Source organism: Apodemus sylvaticus, chromosome 1 (assembly GCF_947179515.1).
Source record: "Apodemus sylvaticus chromosome 1, mApoSyl1.1, whole genome shotgun sequence".
Lineage (NCBI taxonomy): Eukaryota > Metazoa > Chordata > Mammalia > Rodentia > Muridae > Apodemus > Apodemus sylvaticus.
This window is the reverse complement of record NC_067472.1, coordinates 27387488-27403084: the sequence shown is the minus strand read 5'-3', so window position 1 is coordinate 27403084 and position 15597 is coordinate 27387488. Positions and strand designations below refer to the sequence as shown.

The window sequence follows — 15597 nt, the reverse complement described above, 5'->3', positions numbered from 1 at the left end:
ATTATCATGCCTGTTACTGGGATATTTTGTAAGTCTATGGTTCTTTGTGGGTAATGGGGATATATTATCAAGGCAGAGGATCAATATTCATTTAAACTCTGTATGTGCACACTGACTTACGAGTATTATAGGTCAACAGTAACTAGTATGATTTCTTATTAGTTTTTCAGGCATCCTTCTCATAGTCTACCCGCATCCCTCTTTCTCCCTTGTATTCTTTAAGATTCAGTAGTGTCTATATTCCCAGAGCTCCCTTGCTTTGTCCCTCTTAACCCTATGGGGTTTGAATTTGCTGTGCTCTGGTTACATCAAACATAGACTACTTAATGGTCCAAAAAATACACTAAAATTTCTGTGATATTAGCAGATTTTATTGAATATGATAGGTTAGGAAAATAACAAGGTAATGTTACACAACTCTCAATAGTCTGAACAATGTCAGGTAGCTATTATATCATTTTTTTGTAGGCTCATTCCAAAGGGGTTACTCCCTAACTCTATCTTCCTGAAACCTTAAAGCTTTCTTAGTGGGAAATAAATACCAATGTATTTGGACCACAGAAATCCACCACAATTGTCTGAAATCAGACATTTGTATACAAAAAGTTCTATTGATTATATGGTTGAAGGCCATTGACCAGCAGGTTATGGCTACAGTAAAGCCTATGAAAATAGAGCTATGGACTGAAACATTTCCTTTCCTGTTTAGTGCTCACCCTTGCTCATTTATTTTGTTCTCAGATATTACTAAAGGTTGGAAAGTCTCATGAAAAGTAAGCCTTACTGTGTCCACTGTCCTTTGACCAGGATACTGGAGGACTCGTGGTATATAGGTCATGCACTCCAAAGGCACACTCATAATGAGAATGTGCAGTAATGTGTGCAGGAGAATGGACACTCCTGTCACACTCACAGGTCTGCAACAAAAACTCAGGACTGTATAAAGGCATGAAATAGGAAAGGCATCACCTGCATCTTAATTCATTAGGTTCTATATAGTTGAGAGAACAGCTACAAAAGAATAGTAGAATAGGGAGTCATGCCCACATTTAATAAGCCTTTTAATAAACTCTACCTCAAAACTCAGGGTGCACTGCTCCTGTGAGCCTCAAGGCCCTCTCATAACATGCCATGGCTTCACTTGTGTCCCCTTTCAGTCTGTAGACAAACCCGAGGAGGCTCAAGCTTCCCACAACATCAACATTCTGGTAAATGCGTTTATTAGCCAGCTTCTCCAAAGCCCTGAGAAGATTATCCCTGGAGTAAGAAGTCACCTCTATTTTCAGGCCTTTTAAGTAATATGTGATCGCTGTCTCTTCTGATTCCTTATGGAATTGTTGGAACTTGCCATAGCGTAAATGAAGCTCTTGCTGCATATAATCTACTAAGTTACTCATGTTCAACACTTTCTGAAAATTGTCCTCTGCCTCTTTTAGTTGATGATTTTCTGAGTACACTTCAGCCAAATCAATATATGCTCTGTCATATGTGGGTTTCAGTTCTAAAGCCCTTTCAAAATGACATATAGCGAGACGGAGGGATTGCCTTCTTCTCTCTCCACCCTCCCCTCTAGGTTGCCTGTTTGTAGCTTTCCTCATTTGAAATAATCGTGTTTTATGGCAAAGGCCAATCTGGAAATGCAAGTAAGCAGAGGAAGGTTTTGTCTGCAATGCTCTTTCAAGGAACTTAAGAGCTTCCTCCATACAACCTTTTCTTCGGTAAAATTTAGCAACATAACCAAAGATATTGTTCTGGGAGGATATTCTGGGCAGAGCTTCTTCAATGAGTTTTTCTGCTTCATCTATTTTTCGTAAATCCTGAAGCTTTAGGGCAAGGAGAACTTTAATGCGTGGATCTTCTGGCTTTAGGCTGACAGCCTTCCTTAAGGGTTCTAGAGAAGTCCCTTCATAGTAATCCAGGCGATAGGCTACGACTGCATAGCCTGTGTTGTACTCAGGGTTTTCAGGCTTCACTTTCAGAGCCTTTGCAAAGCAGGCCAAGGCTCGTTTATAATTTTGGCCTCCACACTTTTGTAAGGCCCAGCCTTCCTCACAGTCCATCTCAGCACACTCCATCCTGTAGCGGGAGGAACTTGAACATTCCTTGCAGACCTTCTCCATCCTGTCCAGGTAGTCCTGGGCTTCGGCCAAGCCACCCCTGTGGTAATGCACCCAGGCACAGTTGCCCCAGGTCACCAGGCTTCTCTTGCCCAACTGCTCTCTCTGGACCAAGGCTTCAGCTTCCTTCAAGCTCTGCAGGGCTTCCTCGTGCTGGCCTTTGAGGTGTCTCACGTAGGCCAAGAGGTTGTGCATCCCGATGCTGTAGTTGGTATCATGGAACTCAGTCTCTGAGAGTTTCTCTTCCAAATCATGGATGGCCTTCTCTTTTATAACCAACTTCCAGGTAAAGTGGCATCTCAGTTCAACCAGGTTGTCATGTATGAGACTTCTATGAGAGTTTTCACTGTAAAAATAGACCCTAGTTATTGGTACCTTTCATCCATTCTGTGTACTGGGAATCAACCAGCATTTTAAGTCAACAAACACCCTCTCTCCCAATATCTCTGTGACTATTAATCCCTCACAGGAAATTGATTTTAAATAACAATTTGAAAAATGCATCTTACTTAATGGTGCTAACATTTTTGACAAAAAAAAAATCTAAGGCCAATTAAATAATGATTTCATTAATATCAATATAGTTTAAGCAATATTGCTTAGGTTAAGCTATTTTTTATCTTAATTTTTTTTAATTTGGTATTTTATTTATTTACATTTTAAATGCTATCCCCTTTCCCAGTTTCCCCTCTGACATCCCCCATCCCATCCCTGTTTACCATTCTTTATCTGCTCATTATAGGCATGCAGTTTATAAATATACAACACAGGTGCATTTTTGTTGCATGGCCTTATTGGAATTGGAGATTTCCCATAGCACAGGAGAATCAGTTTAGGAAAGATTCCTTCTATTAATATGCTTTTCGTGTTATTATCAAATGTATATGGCAATCACTAGGTATTAGCCCACAGTTTTGAGCAGATCTCTGCAGCTCTATGAAAATGTACTGTTTTCCAGTGATGCTATATAGACAAATAGATGACTTCTTAATTGGTAATGATAATCCTGTAAAAATTCCTAAAATGATATCAGTGTTTATTAATCTCTTTTAGAGTGGGAGGCTATTAGATTCTTTTCTGATAGTCAAAAGTGCAATGAAAACTCTGTCAGTCTCCCATGTGTCACCAGTTTATTGCTTCTTAGATAGTACCCAGGCGTTCTACTACTCAGAGCACATTCCAAGAGGTTGTAAAACAATTAACCAAAGGTTGTAAATATAGAACTATTGATTTATTATAGGTACTAGGACAGATAAAATATTGACTGGGTATATATATATATATATATATATATATATATATATATATATATATATATAGCCACTAATAACAGAGTTATGTGTTTTAACTCTCAGTGAACCTGTGAAGCTGTGACACATCATGAATTTTTAGCTAGACAAATACTCATAATGCATATGCATATAAACTTGCACTGTCGTAAACTTCTTTCTAGATTCATGATGTTAATTTGTGTAAACTTGTGCTTAACTTTTTACCATGTGATCTTGTACTCTGAAAGATGTATAAGGGCTGAGGAAAAAGAGAAAAGTCTGAACTGAGCTGAGAAGAACTTTTTAAACAGAGCACATTTTATACAGATCTGAATAGAACCTATTAAAACAGAACTGAGGATAATTTTTTTAGCCAGGACACAAGAGAACTCTTTAGACAGAACTGAACTCAAGAAGAACTTAGAAGTAAAGGCATAACATTGAGAGAAAAGGCATTGAGAGTAAGAGCATTATTGTGACACCAGAGCAGGAGGGGAGGGCAAGATTGGAAGGAGAATGCCGAGTAGAATAACTTAGAAACTACAGGTAACAAAAATACTAAAAGAGCAATGTGCAGAATGCAGAGAGAAAGAGGAAAATAGAAGACGCTGCAGAGAGCAGAAGGAGCAGGCAGGTGTCACCTTACCATGGAACAGAACAGTTCTTTTTTTAATAACAAGGCAGGCTTACTCTTATTAAAGGAAGAAAGATTTCTACTTACAAACTTGGGTTTAATTGGTTTAGCATTAAAAGAGTAGAGCCTTTTCTTTCTCTTTGCAATAAAGATTGAAGTTTATTTTTCATCCAGAATGAGTGAGTTATTTCTGCACTGGTGCTTAGTTTTTTCTCCATATGCATATATAAGTATGGATATGTGTGTAAGTATGCAATTGTGAGAATGCATGCAAGCAGTGCCTAAGTGGATTGAATTGAAATGTACAAATGCACATTTGTGAATCTGCATATTAATTTATGTGAACTTATGCATATTTGCCTATTAAAATTTTTTCCTTCTGTGAGCATTATTCTCTTCTCCTGCCTGGTTCAATAGAAGTTTATTGCTCCAGACTTCCCCTAGTACAACAAGCAAGTGGCGCCTGGACAAAAGGGAAAAGGCTCTGGCAATTAATCCTTTCCTTAATCTCTTGCTGTTTTAGAATGAGGTGTAAGTGTAGTCAGTCTCTGGCCTCTGAGGAACAGAGAAGGCAGGGCAGCAAAGTAACAGACTTAGACATGTAACAGGGTGTTTAGCAACCCTAAACATCTCCTAAGACAAAGTCTTACCCCCATATCTCCTAAGACAAAAGCCTTACCCTCCACCAACACTCTTCCCCTCTGCTTCACTGTCTCAAAAAAAAAAAAAAAAAAAAAAAAAAAAAAAAAAACAAGAAAGAAGACCCAACTATGGCTGGCCTCCAGCAAAACAGGAAGGTCTCCATGTTTTTGGTAAGCATCCAGCAAGCTGGCCTTTGCATTGATGGTGGTTGGTTTTTCCACCAAGATTCTAGAGAAGCTCCTTGTGAGATCTAGCACACAGCATGTTAGGGTTCTGTCTAAGCTCTACCCCACAATTAGGTAATTGGCAACAGGTAGGCAGGCCTGGCCCACTATAAAAAGGGCTGCTCAGCCCCTCTCCTTACTCTCTTACTCCTCTTATCTCTCTCTGCCCTCTCTTGCCCCTCTTGGGCTTTTCTGCCCTACCCCCTCTCCCCAGGTGGTCATGGCCAGCCTCTGCTTCTCTACTTTCTCCCTCTCTCTGCCTTTCTCTGCCTCTACTCCCCCATTAACTCATCCTCTGCCCTGAATAAACTCTAGTCTATACTATGTTGGTGTGTGTCTGGTCCCTTGAGGGAGGAATGCCCCAGCATGGAACCACTGGGGCATCCCTTCCACCACACCACCGTATACCATATTCTCTAAACCTCTTTCTCTTTTGATGATCACAACACCGGACCCTTCTAGATCTACTGAATCTACATTCCCTTGGCCCCTCACAAGGCCTATGGTTATTATACTATTGATGTTGTTTGACTCTTACTCAAAACATTCCTCAGTGAGCAGACTGTGGAAACCTATCCACATCAGAACCAGGAACAGGATGACTCCATTAGGAGGAAGCATGCCCGGGGAACAGGTCAGTCAAGGCTCTAAGTTTAGAGTGTCAACAAATACAGAAATAAGGTGAGCAAAGAAGAGAAAGCCTTTACCTCATGTTGCTGGGAGACAGAAGTTGCTCCTTAGCACTTTAATTCAGGCCAAGAGACTCTTCCAAACTCAAAGGAATTCTAGAGTTCTAGGACAAGCAAAGTATATATGGAGGGATTATCACACAGTTTGCTACACCCTCACTTCCTGAGTGAAACTGGCAAGTTTAGAGAAAGTGAAACCTAGAGAGGGCTGTGTCTGCTATGATAATAAAGAAGTGGAGTGGAGTGGTCCAGTGTTGTTTATATTGTGGTCTTAATTCTGGTCTGGTAGCCTTGGGTTCTATAAGAAAGCAAGGTGAGCATGCCAGGAGAAGTAAGCCAGTAAGAAACATTCCCTTCATGGCCTCTGCATCAGCTCCTGCTTCCCGAGCAGCTTGAGTTCCAATCGTGACTTCCTTTGGTGATGAACAGCAACATGAAGTGTAAGCTGCATAAACCCTATTCTCCCCAACTTGCATCTTGATCCTGATGTTTTGTGCAGGAATAGACACCCTGAGTAAGACAGTTATAGTCTTCATCACAACAATAGAAACACTAACAAAGACATCAATGATAACTAAGAATCAGGAAACACCAACAAAGAGTGATCTTAAAGTCTATAAAGGCCAGAGGACCAGGAGGCCTGCTGGAAAGGCTGTCTGCTAGATCTCAGAAAAATACTGCACCTATGCAATCTCAACAATATGCTTGCACAAACAGGATTTGAATGGATGGGTGAGTTTTCACAAGGCCCCAGTCCTAGATGACTTTCCTAAAAGCAGAGACTGGAGTAGAGAATGGGTTGATACATTCTTTCTCCATAGAATGCAGGAAAGTAAAGGAACCCAGAGTAAAGCTTACACACTATAAAGTCAAATGTAGCTCCTGGTTTTTTTTTTTCATTATGGAATGATTCAAGGTCAGGTGATTCTTTAGCTTTATGAAGGATGGGTAAACATAACCTCAACAACCACAGCAATTATTTTCTATCAACTAGGTGGAAGTATAACACTTAGAGTTCTCTGTGACCTAGAGTTTCTCTTCAAATATATCTTCTGTGATGTTCTTTCTTTTAAAGCACTATGGACATTAAAAACAATATTCCTTTATTAGGTGAAAAAGTTGTCTCAACAAGCTAAAGCTGGTTATCACTGGGGAAAGTTTTTGATCCAAAGTTTTGTGCTCAACACATCCCAGGGTGATGAGAACAGACATTTGCCAGTGAAAATTTCCACATAGATGTCTGTTACTCTAGAGCTGCGAAAATATTCGGGGATGAATCTTCCAAGCTTTCAAAATATGTGACCCAAGCTCAGGTACCTGAGCTCTTGCCAAGTTAATGAGAGACCAAATCTTTTGGGTTTAGACTCCATCTTAGAGACCCTGACCAAAGGTTGAACTTAAGTTAACTATTAGGCCAGGGCCTAGTACCAGGTAACACACTATGCCCCAATAAGACCTGTGCCTAACACAAGTTTCCAGGTTACTCCCCAACAAATATGAACCTCTAGGTTATAAGCCTGCCCTTGATACTTTATTTCCTAACAACCAATCATCCGAAAAAAAGCAGTTGAGTTTATGGTTATTCTCCCAATATCAGAACATTATGTTAAAAGTCATAATTGCCCCCTATCATATGTGTATCACTAGACACCCTCTTCTTACCTCTATTAAAACTAAATAAAACCCTGCCTAAAATAGGCTCAGGGTTCTACCTTCCTGCTGTGTGAAGGTTGGCATGGAGCCCAAGCATGAACTTGAAGAGCCTCTAATGTGATTACATCAGAACTGGCTAATTGGTGGTCTTTCTGGGGTTCATGAACATTTCTTGATACAACACTAATGCATTATGGCAAGGAGACTCCCTTTTAAATGATATAATCATGGCAGTTTTTTCAGAGAGAGCTCAAAAGATTTCTCCTCTCCTTGAGACAACAGAACTTGAATAATGTCACAGGCTTGTTGTGGATAGCCCTAGGCTTGTATGTTGATGCTAAACTCCTGGAAGGGACTGCAACCGAGGAGTTAATCACATATACAGGTGCCTTGTGAACCTTCTCCCCACCTTAACTTTTCAAATAAAGGCTAGAGCCAATGATTGGGCAGGGGGAAGGGGGAGGAGCTGAGAGGTTTTTGAGTAGGAGAAAAGGATAGACAGGGGAAGGGGGAGGAGCAAAGGAGGATGAACAGAAGAGGATGGGAGAAGCTCTTGGCCTGGAGAAACTGCAATTTATATAGGATAACATATATGGGAATAGAGTAGTGTAGTGGGAGATCTGCCCAATCTAGGCTTATAGCTTGTATTGATACTGATTGAGTTGAGATTTCTTTTACTGGGTAATTGAGTTGGAAAATTACCACAGCACAGGCTCTTCTATCTCCTGTTAGGAACAATTGCAGGCTTTGTGTCTAGTATTTCAAATATACCACTGGAAATATAAGGCTACCAGATTGCTGAGGATACTCTAGAGTTCCTGAGTGACCAGTTCTGGGGTTGGAACCTGGGACGTAGCATTTCCAGCACCCTGACTGGTACTGCAACATGAGCTTCCTCTGAGCAGTACTGATTTTGTGAAAAATAAGTTTTGGAGTAAGGACATTTTCATAATCTTATCATAACCATAGAAGTCTGCTTTGGGTGACTATAGAGATAGCTCAGTAGCTAACAACATTTACTGCTCTCCCTGCAGACCCTGATGTAGTTCCCAGAACCTACATCAGGTGGGTCAAACCTACCTATAACTCATTTCCAGGGAATTTGATGTCTTTTGGCCTTTATGAAACCTGTGAGCATGTGATACACATAAACTCATACAATTAAAACACACACACACACATGAATGAAAATAAATGTATTTTAAAGACTCTTCTGACCTATCAGTAAAAACAAAAAGAAATAATACAAAAGGATCACCTTAAAACTGGCTCCTCCTCTTCCTCTTCCTCCTCCTCTTCCTCCTCCTCTTCCTCTTCCTCCTCCTTCTTGTTCTTGTTCTTCTTGTTCTTGTTTTTCTTCTTCTTCTTCTTCTTCTTCTTCTTCTTCTTCTTCTTCTTCTTCTTCTTCTTCTTCTTCTTCTTCTTCTCCTTCTCCTTCTCCTTCTCCTTCTCCTTCTCCTTCTCCTTCTCCTCCTCCTCCTTCTCCTCCTCCTCCTCCTTTTCTTCCTCCTCTTCCTCTTCCTCCTCCTCCTCACCAAGATTCAACCAACCTATCAAATCACACCCTGCCTCTTCTCCTTGTGCCTCTGCTCCGAAATCAACATTCTCTTCTGTTCCACTTGGAGGTCTCTGCTCAGTCTCAGGCCTCTGTCCTTCCATGGGTAGTCTGTGTGCTTTCCCTTGGGAAACTGCCACTCTGTAGAAAATTCCACATAGTCGTGACTCCTTTGGAGTGAAAAGACCCTTCTTATTTAGTCCTTTAAGAACAATGCTGCCTTTACCAAGCAGGCTGATACAGGCAGCAAGTTCACTTTTGCATTTATCCTCATCTAACCCCTCTGGACCACTTCCATCCATACCTTATTTCCCACACATGGGAAAGCTGAGGGCACATGCTTAGTTATCTAGATCTCTTTGATTTTATTTTTAACTTTCCTTTAGCTTTAGTCACTTAGTTATACCACTTCAAAAATTCGTCCTAGGAAAGGGGAAAGCCTTGATGCACTTTTGTGATCATCCAGCAAGCTTCCTTTTTTCATTGACACTAGTTTGATTGCCTCCTAGGTTCTAGAGAAGGTTCTTCTGAGATCTAGGGCTCAGGACCCTTCTAGTCCTACTGAATCTTCCCTTCCCCCATAGGCCCTACAGTTTTTATGCTATCTCTGTTGTTTGCCTCTTACCCCAAACTGTCACCACTGAGCAAACCCATCAGCATCAGAACCAGGAATAGGATGACACCACTAGGAGGAAGCATGCCTGGGAACAGGGCAGTTAAGGCTCTAAGTTTAGAGTGCCAACATATACAGAAATAAGGTGAGCAAAGAAGAGAAAACCTTTACCTCATGTTGCTGGAAGACATGGCACTTTAATTCAGGTCAAGAGACTCTTCCAAACTCAATCAAAGAAATTCTAGAGTTCCAGGACAAGCAAAGTATTTATATATGGAGGGATTACCACACAATTTTCCACACCCTCAGTTCCTGAGAGAAGCTGGCAAGGTTCCAGCTTAGAGAAAGTGAAACCTAGAGAGGGCCCTGTCTGCTATGATAATAAAGAAGTGGGGTGGGGTTGTCTGGTGTTGTTTGTATTGTGGTCTTAATTCTGCTTCCTCAAGAGAGTTTCCCCTCCCCAAACCCCTGGAGCTGTCCATCAAGTGCTCTGGTGATGTCATATGAACCTTCTTCCCATTTTAATTAGTCAATAATGGTCAGAGCTTGTGATTAGGCAGAGGAGGGAATAGATGGGACTGGAGGTTCATGAGTGGGGACACGTGGAGGGGCAGCCGAAAACAGGAGGGGAAGGATAGAGAACAGAAGAAGAGGAGGATACACCATGATGGACCAGTACCACACGGCCAGGAGAAACCACAATTAACAAGGGGTCTTATAGCTGAGGAATAAGCTAATATAGTATTAGATCTGCACACCTAGGCTTATAGCTTTGATTATAATTGCTGGATTGTGTGTTTTTATATGCGATTATTAGGGTTGGAAATTTCAGCAACAAAGACATGCTTGATTTAGGGAGTTAATGAGATTGTTGTGAGAAGCCATGCAGGTGCTGGCCTCCATATAGTCTTCATATCAGGGCATAACTGAGGTTTTACATCCATTGTTGAAGCAAGAAGAGCAGAGGCAGGGATGCCTATTTTCATGGAATATGCCATATTATTTTGTTAAGATCACATATACCAATAAGGCCAAGGTTTATGTATAACAGAATGCTAGAGAGGGAATTTGTGAAAGAATGAGATGGTAGGTGATTGGTTTTTCATTTTTTTTTTTTTGAGATGTTGGTCTAAAACCAACAAAGTTCACATCATGCATACACTCCTGTGGATTTGCAACCTTTGTCCACTGAGACTACAACCCTGACCTTATCAGTGGTCCAAACAACCTTATGTGAATTGGCCAGGAAAGCATGTACTTTAGTAATCAGATCATGATGGGTAAATGGAGCTTAGAGCACTCAGGGAAGTGTGGATGCTCATATCTAATTCTGTATCTATTCAGCCTTTTCCCCTTTGTTTTACTCTGTTCCCCTCGTACAAAGTCACCACAGTACAGAATATCCATAAAACCAGACTCATCATTTAATCAAAAATTTCAGAGACCAAGGTTAGTGTAATTCTCCATCAGACTAGCAGAGGAAGCAGAACATTTGAAAAGGTGTGGTTCTGAGGCTTCCTTATAAGGTGTCCCTGAGTCATGTTCAGGTTTCTATATCTTGTTTTTGTAGGCAGCAGTGTAGCCAGATAAGCAAAGGGGCAAGGACTGAGAGCAGTTTCTAGCTGTGCATTTTAACATAAGGTTATTGACTTCCCTATAATGTATGGTAAAACTCACAGGTTTCTATAACGAGGGCCTTTAACCAGACTGTTTCTCATAAGTAATACTTGGTCTTGAACCTGAGATTGAGTCAACTGAAGACATCTTTTCCTGAAGCCTTTCTTTCTTCTCTCCAGCTCACGCATAATGAGAGATATTAATGTGTTTTGGTCTCATTTTCCTTATACATACCTGATTGTACTTAGCAGAGCCAAAGGGCCCCCTGAAGACATGGTCTTTACTGAACTTTGCTGCAAATTTGATATACAATTGTGGCTACTTTGGCTGATATTTCTAAGCCAGAATTACTTACAGGTTAACAAGGATAGTAATAGGACTTACCTTATGGGGTTGTGGTCAAGAGGAAAACTGTGCCTGTTGATCAAGAACATTCAGGAACTGTGAGCACTGTTTTCATAGGAGGATAAGTTTTTTTCATCAGTCCAGCCTAAGATAAGCCTCAGGTAGAAAACTACCTCACTAAAATTTCCCTCCAGCAGATATTGAGAGAAGTACCTCAGGTGGTATCCCTGTACAGATGCTAAAGTTCTGTTCTGAGCTTTAAGACAAGGCAATGTAGATATTTCCATTTTCAAGCTCAAGTTAAAAGTCCTCAACACAGCCAAGCACAGTATCTAAAATGCCTCTTCATTGCTGGTACTCAACACTTTTCATGCAGAGTGGGTTGAGAGGAGACATTTGAAAGGAGCACCTCTCTCCTAGCTACCATATTCCAGTTCTGTATTTAAAAGTATCTGTCTAATAAGCCAAAATAAGCTTTAAATTGCAAATATTTAGTCAAAAACGCTGACCCATAATTGCTCTGTCTGAAAGAACTACAGGGAAGGAAATGGAGAGGAGCCTGAGGAAAAGAAGGTCCAGTGACAGGCCCAAAGTGGGAACCACCTCAAGGGAGCACCAAGGCCTGTCAATATTACTGAGGCTATGTAGTGCTAACAAAAGGGACCTATCATGATTGCCCTCCAAAAGACCCAACAAGCAGCTGAAAGAGTCAGATGCAGATATTTACACCCAACCACTGAACAAAAGCTGCTGACCCCTGTACTTGAATTAGGGAAAAGCTGGAAAAAGCTGAGGAGAAAGGCAACCCTGTAGGAGGACCAGCAGTCTCAATTAATGTGGACCACTGGGATCTCTCAGATACTTGACCACCTACCAGGCAGCATACACCAGCTGATATGAGGACCCCAACACATATTCAGCAGAGGACTACTGGGTCTGGGTTCAGTCAGAGAAGATGCACCTAACCCTCAAGAGACTGGAGACTCTCCAGGAGTTTAGAGGTTTGTTAGGGTGGGGGCAGAGTACATCATCATGAAGATGGGATGGTTTGGAGGCAAGGTATGGGATGTGGAGCAGTCAGAGGGTGGACCAGGAGGGGGATAAAATCTAGCGTGTAAAAAAAAAAGATTAAATAAAATTTTTTTAAAAGGAAAGATGCATTCTTCATAGTTGTCCTAGCCTTTGCTCGGCTTTAGAAAGAATCCGAGAAACACTAGCAAGTGCTGAAAAGAATACTAGGAAAGTTGCTCCCATGGAGAGCAATATGACTATGAAACTTTTGTGCACACAATTGTTACTTAGTAATTGTCAGGGAAACCGAAAAAGTGTGCATCATGTAATTATCATGAATTTGGCAATAGTCCTGGTTTTGTGAGACTCTGGGTCAGCAGATTAGGTTTTCAGTATCTTGCTCAGAGTGTTTTTAGCATAAACATATTAACAAACCACACAGTGGGGAGAGTGATATTTGGAAGAGAAAACAACCAACGGAGCATAGGATGAGCATATCTGAGGGTAGGTATGGACAGATGGGCACCCGCCTTTGCTCTTAAGGGAAAAGGAACAATGACGTCTACAGAGAGACTTTGTTTTGAAGGTGGGGAATTATCCATCACAGGACTCATTCGTGTGCCATCATAGCTATGTCTTGTCTAAAGCTGTTGATGAACCACTCCTATGACATCTTTAGTAGTCTTCAGTACTTCATGTTTAAATTAAGGTCTTAGATATATTTCAAACTAATTTTTGAGCAAGATAAAGTATGTGAATCTCATTTCAATCTCCTTCAAGTGAATATGATGAATTTTTTGAAGTTTCTAACCACAGGTAATTTCAACCAAGTAGTTTTCAGAACCCAGATCAGTGGCCTGGTTCTTATGGTTGGGAGAACCTCAACTTCTTGCCTGCCCACTGTCATTTCCTGTGGCTCCTTAGAATAAAAAGACTCTAGTAGAATCAGAATAGTACATCCTAAAAGGTACCAAATCTAGCGATTTGCAAAGGGAAGATTTGGTTTGTGGTCTGGTTTTCTCAGATTAGTGCCTGGTGTTCTAAACTCTACTTTAAAAGGCTGCCCAGGATACACCTTAGGCCACGAATTAAGGCAGGAGAAAGTGATTTGTCTGATCCATCACGTGTATGCTTGCATTGTATTACAATGGATTTAAACAACTGCTATGATTTAGATGCCCCTCCCACAAGTGCATCTGTCCCTATTATATAGCAGTGTTGAAGTCTCTAATGTAATTGGCAGAACCCTCTTGAATGGCTTCATCCATTCATTGATTAATTAATTGTGACTTATAAAAGGAACTGGTTATTTATCAGGAAACTGAGTTTATTATAAAATCAGGTCAACTGTCTCTCAAAAGCCCTCTCACCATGTCATGACTCCAACACTTGAGAGGTGAAGTCTACTAGACCCATGCAGCTTGCTGGCATGACAATCTAGTTGAATCAATGGACTCAAGAGTTTAGTAAGAAATTTTAAGGTAGAGGGCCAGCAAGACAGATTAGTGAGTACAGAGACTTGACAAGCAAGTCTGGCTACCTGAGTTCAAACCTGGGAACCCATATAAAGGCAGGAGAGACGACACTACACAAAGTGGTCTTTCCATATTCTAAAATGCACTGTAGTACAACATACACAATTTGCATACAACATACACAGACAGACGCACACACACACAGATACACACACAGACATACACGCACACATATATACATACACACAATAATGATGACAGTGATGATGATCATGCAAGAAATTTTTGAGGAACTCACCTGACATTGATCACTGTCCTCTATACACATACATATACACCTCCCTGTTAGGGAAAATTCTGGAAGATGTGTAATTTACAGGGAGGTATATGAGAATTATTTGCTGTCTATATTTGTTAGGTAAAACTAAAAATTGTTCTTGAAAACAAAACATATTGGGTGTTGGTGTTCTGTCTAAGCTCTACCCCACACCTACCTGGCAATAGCCAGGTATGCCCCGCCCCAGAGATCTGGCCCACTATAAGAGGGGCTACTTGCCCCTCCTCTCTCTCTTTGCTCTCTGCTCTCCCACATACTCTCACCTCTCTGTCCGTTGGGCTCTCCTCCCTCCCCCTCACCACGTGGTCATGGCCGGCCTCCACTCCACTTCTCTATTCTCTCTCCCTCTCTCTCCCTCTCACTAACTCCCATCCCCTACTCTGAATAAACTCTATTCTATACCATGCCTGTGTGTGTGTGGTCCCTCAGGGAGAAGAGGTGCCTGGACAAGGGCCCTCCTGGGCACCCCCTTTCCCATGCTGCTGTGACACCCTCCCTTGACCCCCAATCCTCTCCTTTTTTCCCTCACATTGGGAATCAAGGTTATTGCAACTGGGAGAGAGGTCAGCGAAGCAAGGAGGAGGAACACTGCTACAGTTAGGACTTTGCTGCTGTGACCTTAAAGTGCTTCAGGTTAGTCAGCAGAGGGCTAGTCTTTCATTTGGACGAAAGCCCAGAGCTGAGAAGCAGGCAGAGTAGGTGTTATGGTGAGCCAATTGATGAAACGCAGTGCTTTTCTTTGGCCAGCTTTGGGAGGAATTGATTGACAGTCCTAGTGTTTGTTTCACCCTAAGGTCAATTACTGTTTCAGGATTTCTGTGGGAGAACAGAACTCTGGTCAAGTGAAGTGTACTAGCACTGCATTCTGTCTGAGTAGCTGGACAAATAGCCCTGTAGACTGAATGGTAATTAAGAAGCTTGATGTGGCTTTGTCATAGCTCAGCCAGTGGGGCAAGTAAGGCCTATGAGGGGAAGGGCATTAGTGTAACCGAGGTATTAAAACAAAATACCATTCTTTGTTAGAACATGGGTTAACTCTGTATCTTGTCTTTAGTAAACAGCTCTGCAACAAACAGTGGGGTGAAGACATTTCTTTGGAGGCTAGCTTACTTTGGAGAAAGAACTAATTTTTGAGACATATCTCAAAACAAAACAGAGAAGAGAAGCGTGTGTACTTCCTATATACAATGTATATTAATCCTGTCTGAGCTTTATATTCCCTAATAAAATGATGTATATCTTATTCCTTATTGTGAAAATAAATCCCCATGCCTTTGTGCTAACTGTGCCTGAGGAGTCTACCATGATGCTCTCAACACTCAAACTGACAGCTGAGATAAGCTCCTTGTCCCTTAAGCTGCTTTTGAAAGGCATTTTAGCAGAGTAGTGAGAAAAGGAGCAACCACAGGGTGAA

General features: G+C 41.3%; 2 protein-coding genes across 4 annotated transcripts in view; both read right to left on the bottom strand.

Annotated features, from left to right (window-relative positions):
- LOC127688231 (interferon-induced protein with tetratricopeptide repeats 1-like) overlaps positions 1–9582 on the bottom strand; it is a 180368-nt gene extending 170786 nt beyond the window's left edge. For 2 of the 3 annotated variants that reach the window (XM_052186813.1, XM_052186854.1), the window contains exon 1: positions 9570–9582. Coding sequence is in view for 1 of the 3 variants with exons in the window: in XM_052186822.1 (XP_052042782.1) it covers positions 9570–9574 (5 nt within the window). In the remaining 2 variants the exon portion in view is untranslated. The remainder of the gene's footprint in view (positions 1–9569) is intronic. The other variant, XM_052186822.1, reaches the window with a different exon arrangement.
- LOC127688339 (interferon-induced protein with tetratricopeptide repeats 1-like) lies at positions 345–5666 on the bottom strand. The gene is made up of 2 exons (XM_052186874.1): positions 5596–5666; positions 345–2463 (listed from the first exon to the last, which is right to left on the bottom strand). The coding sequence occupies exons 1-2, from the start codon at positions 5598–5600 to the stop codon at positions 1077–1079; spliced, it is 1392 nt and encodes a 463-aa protein (XP_052042834.1). The 5' UTR covers positions 5601–5666; the 3' UTR covers positions 345–1076.
- Positions 9583–15597: the final 6015 nt, after the last annotated feature.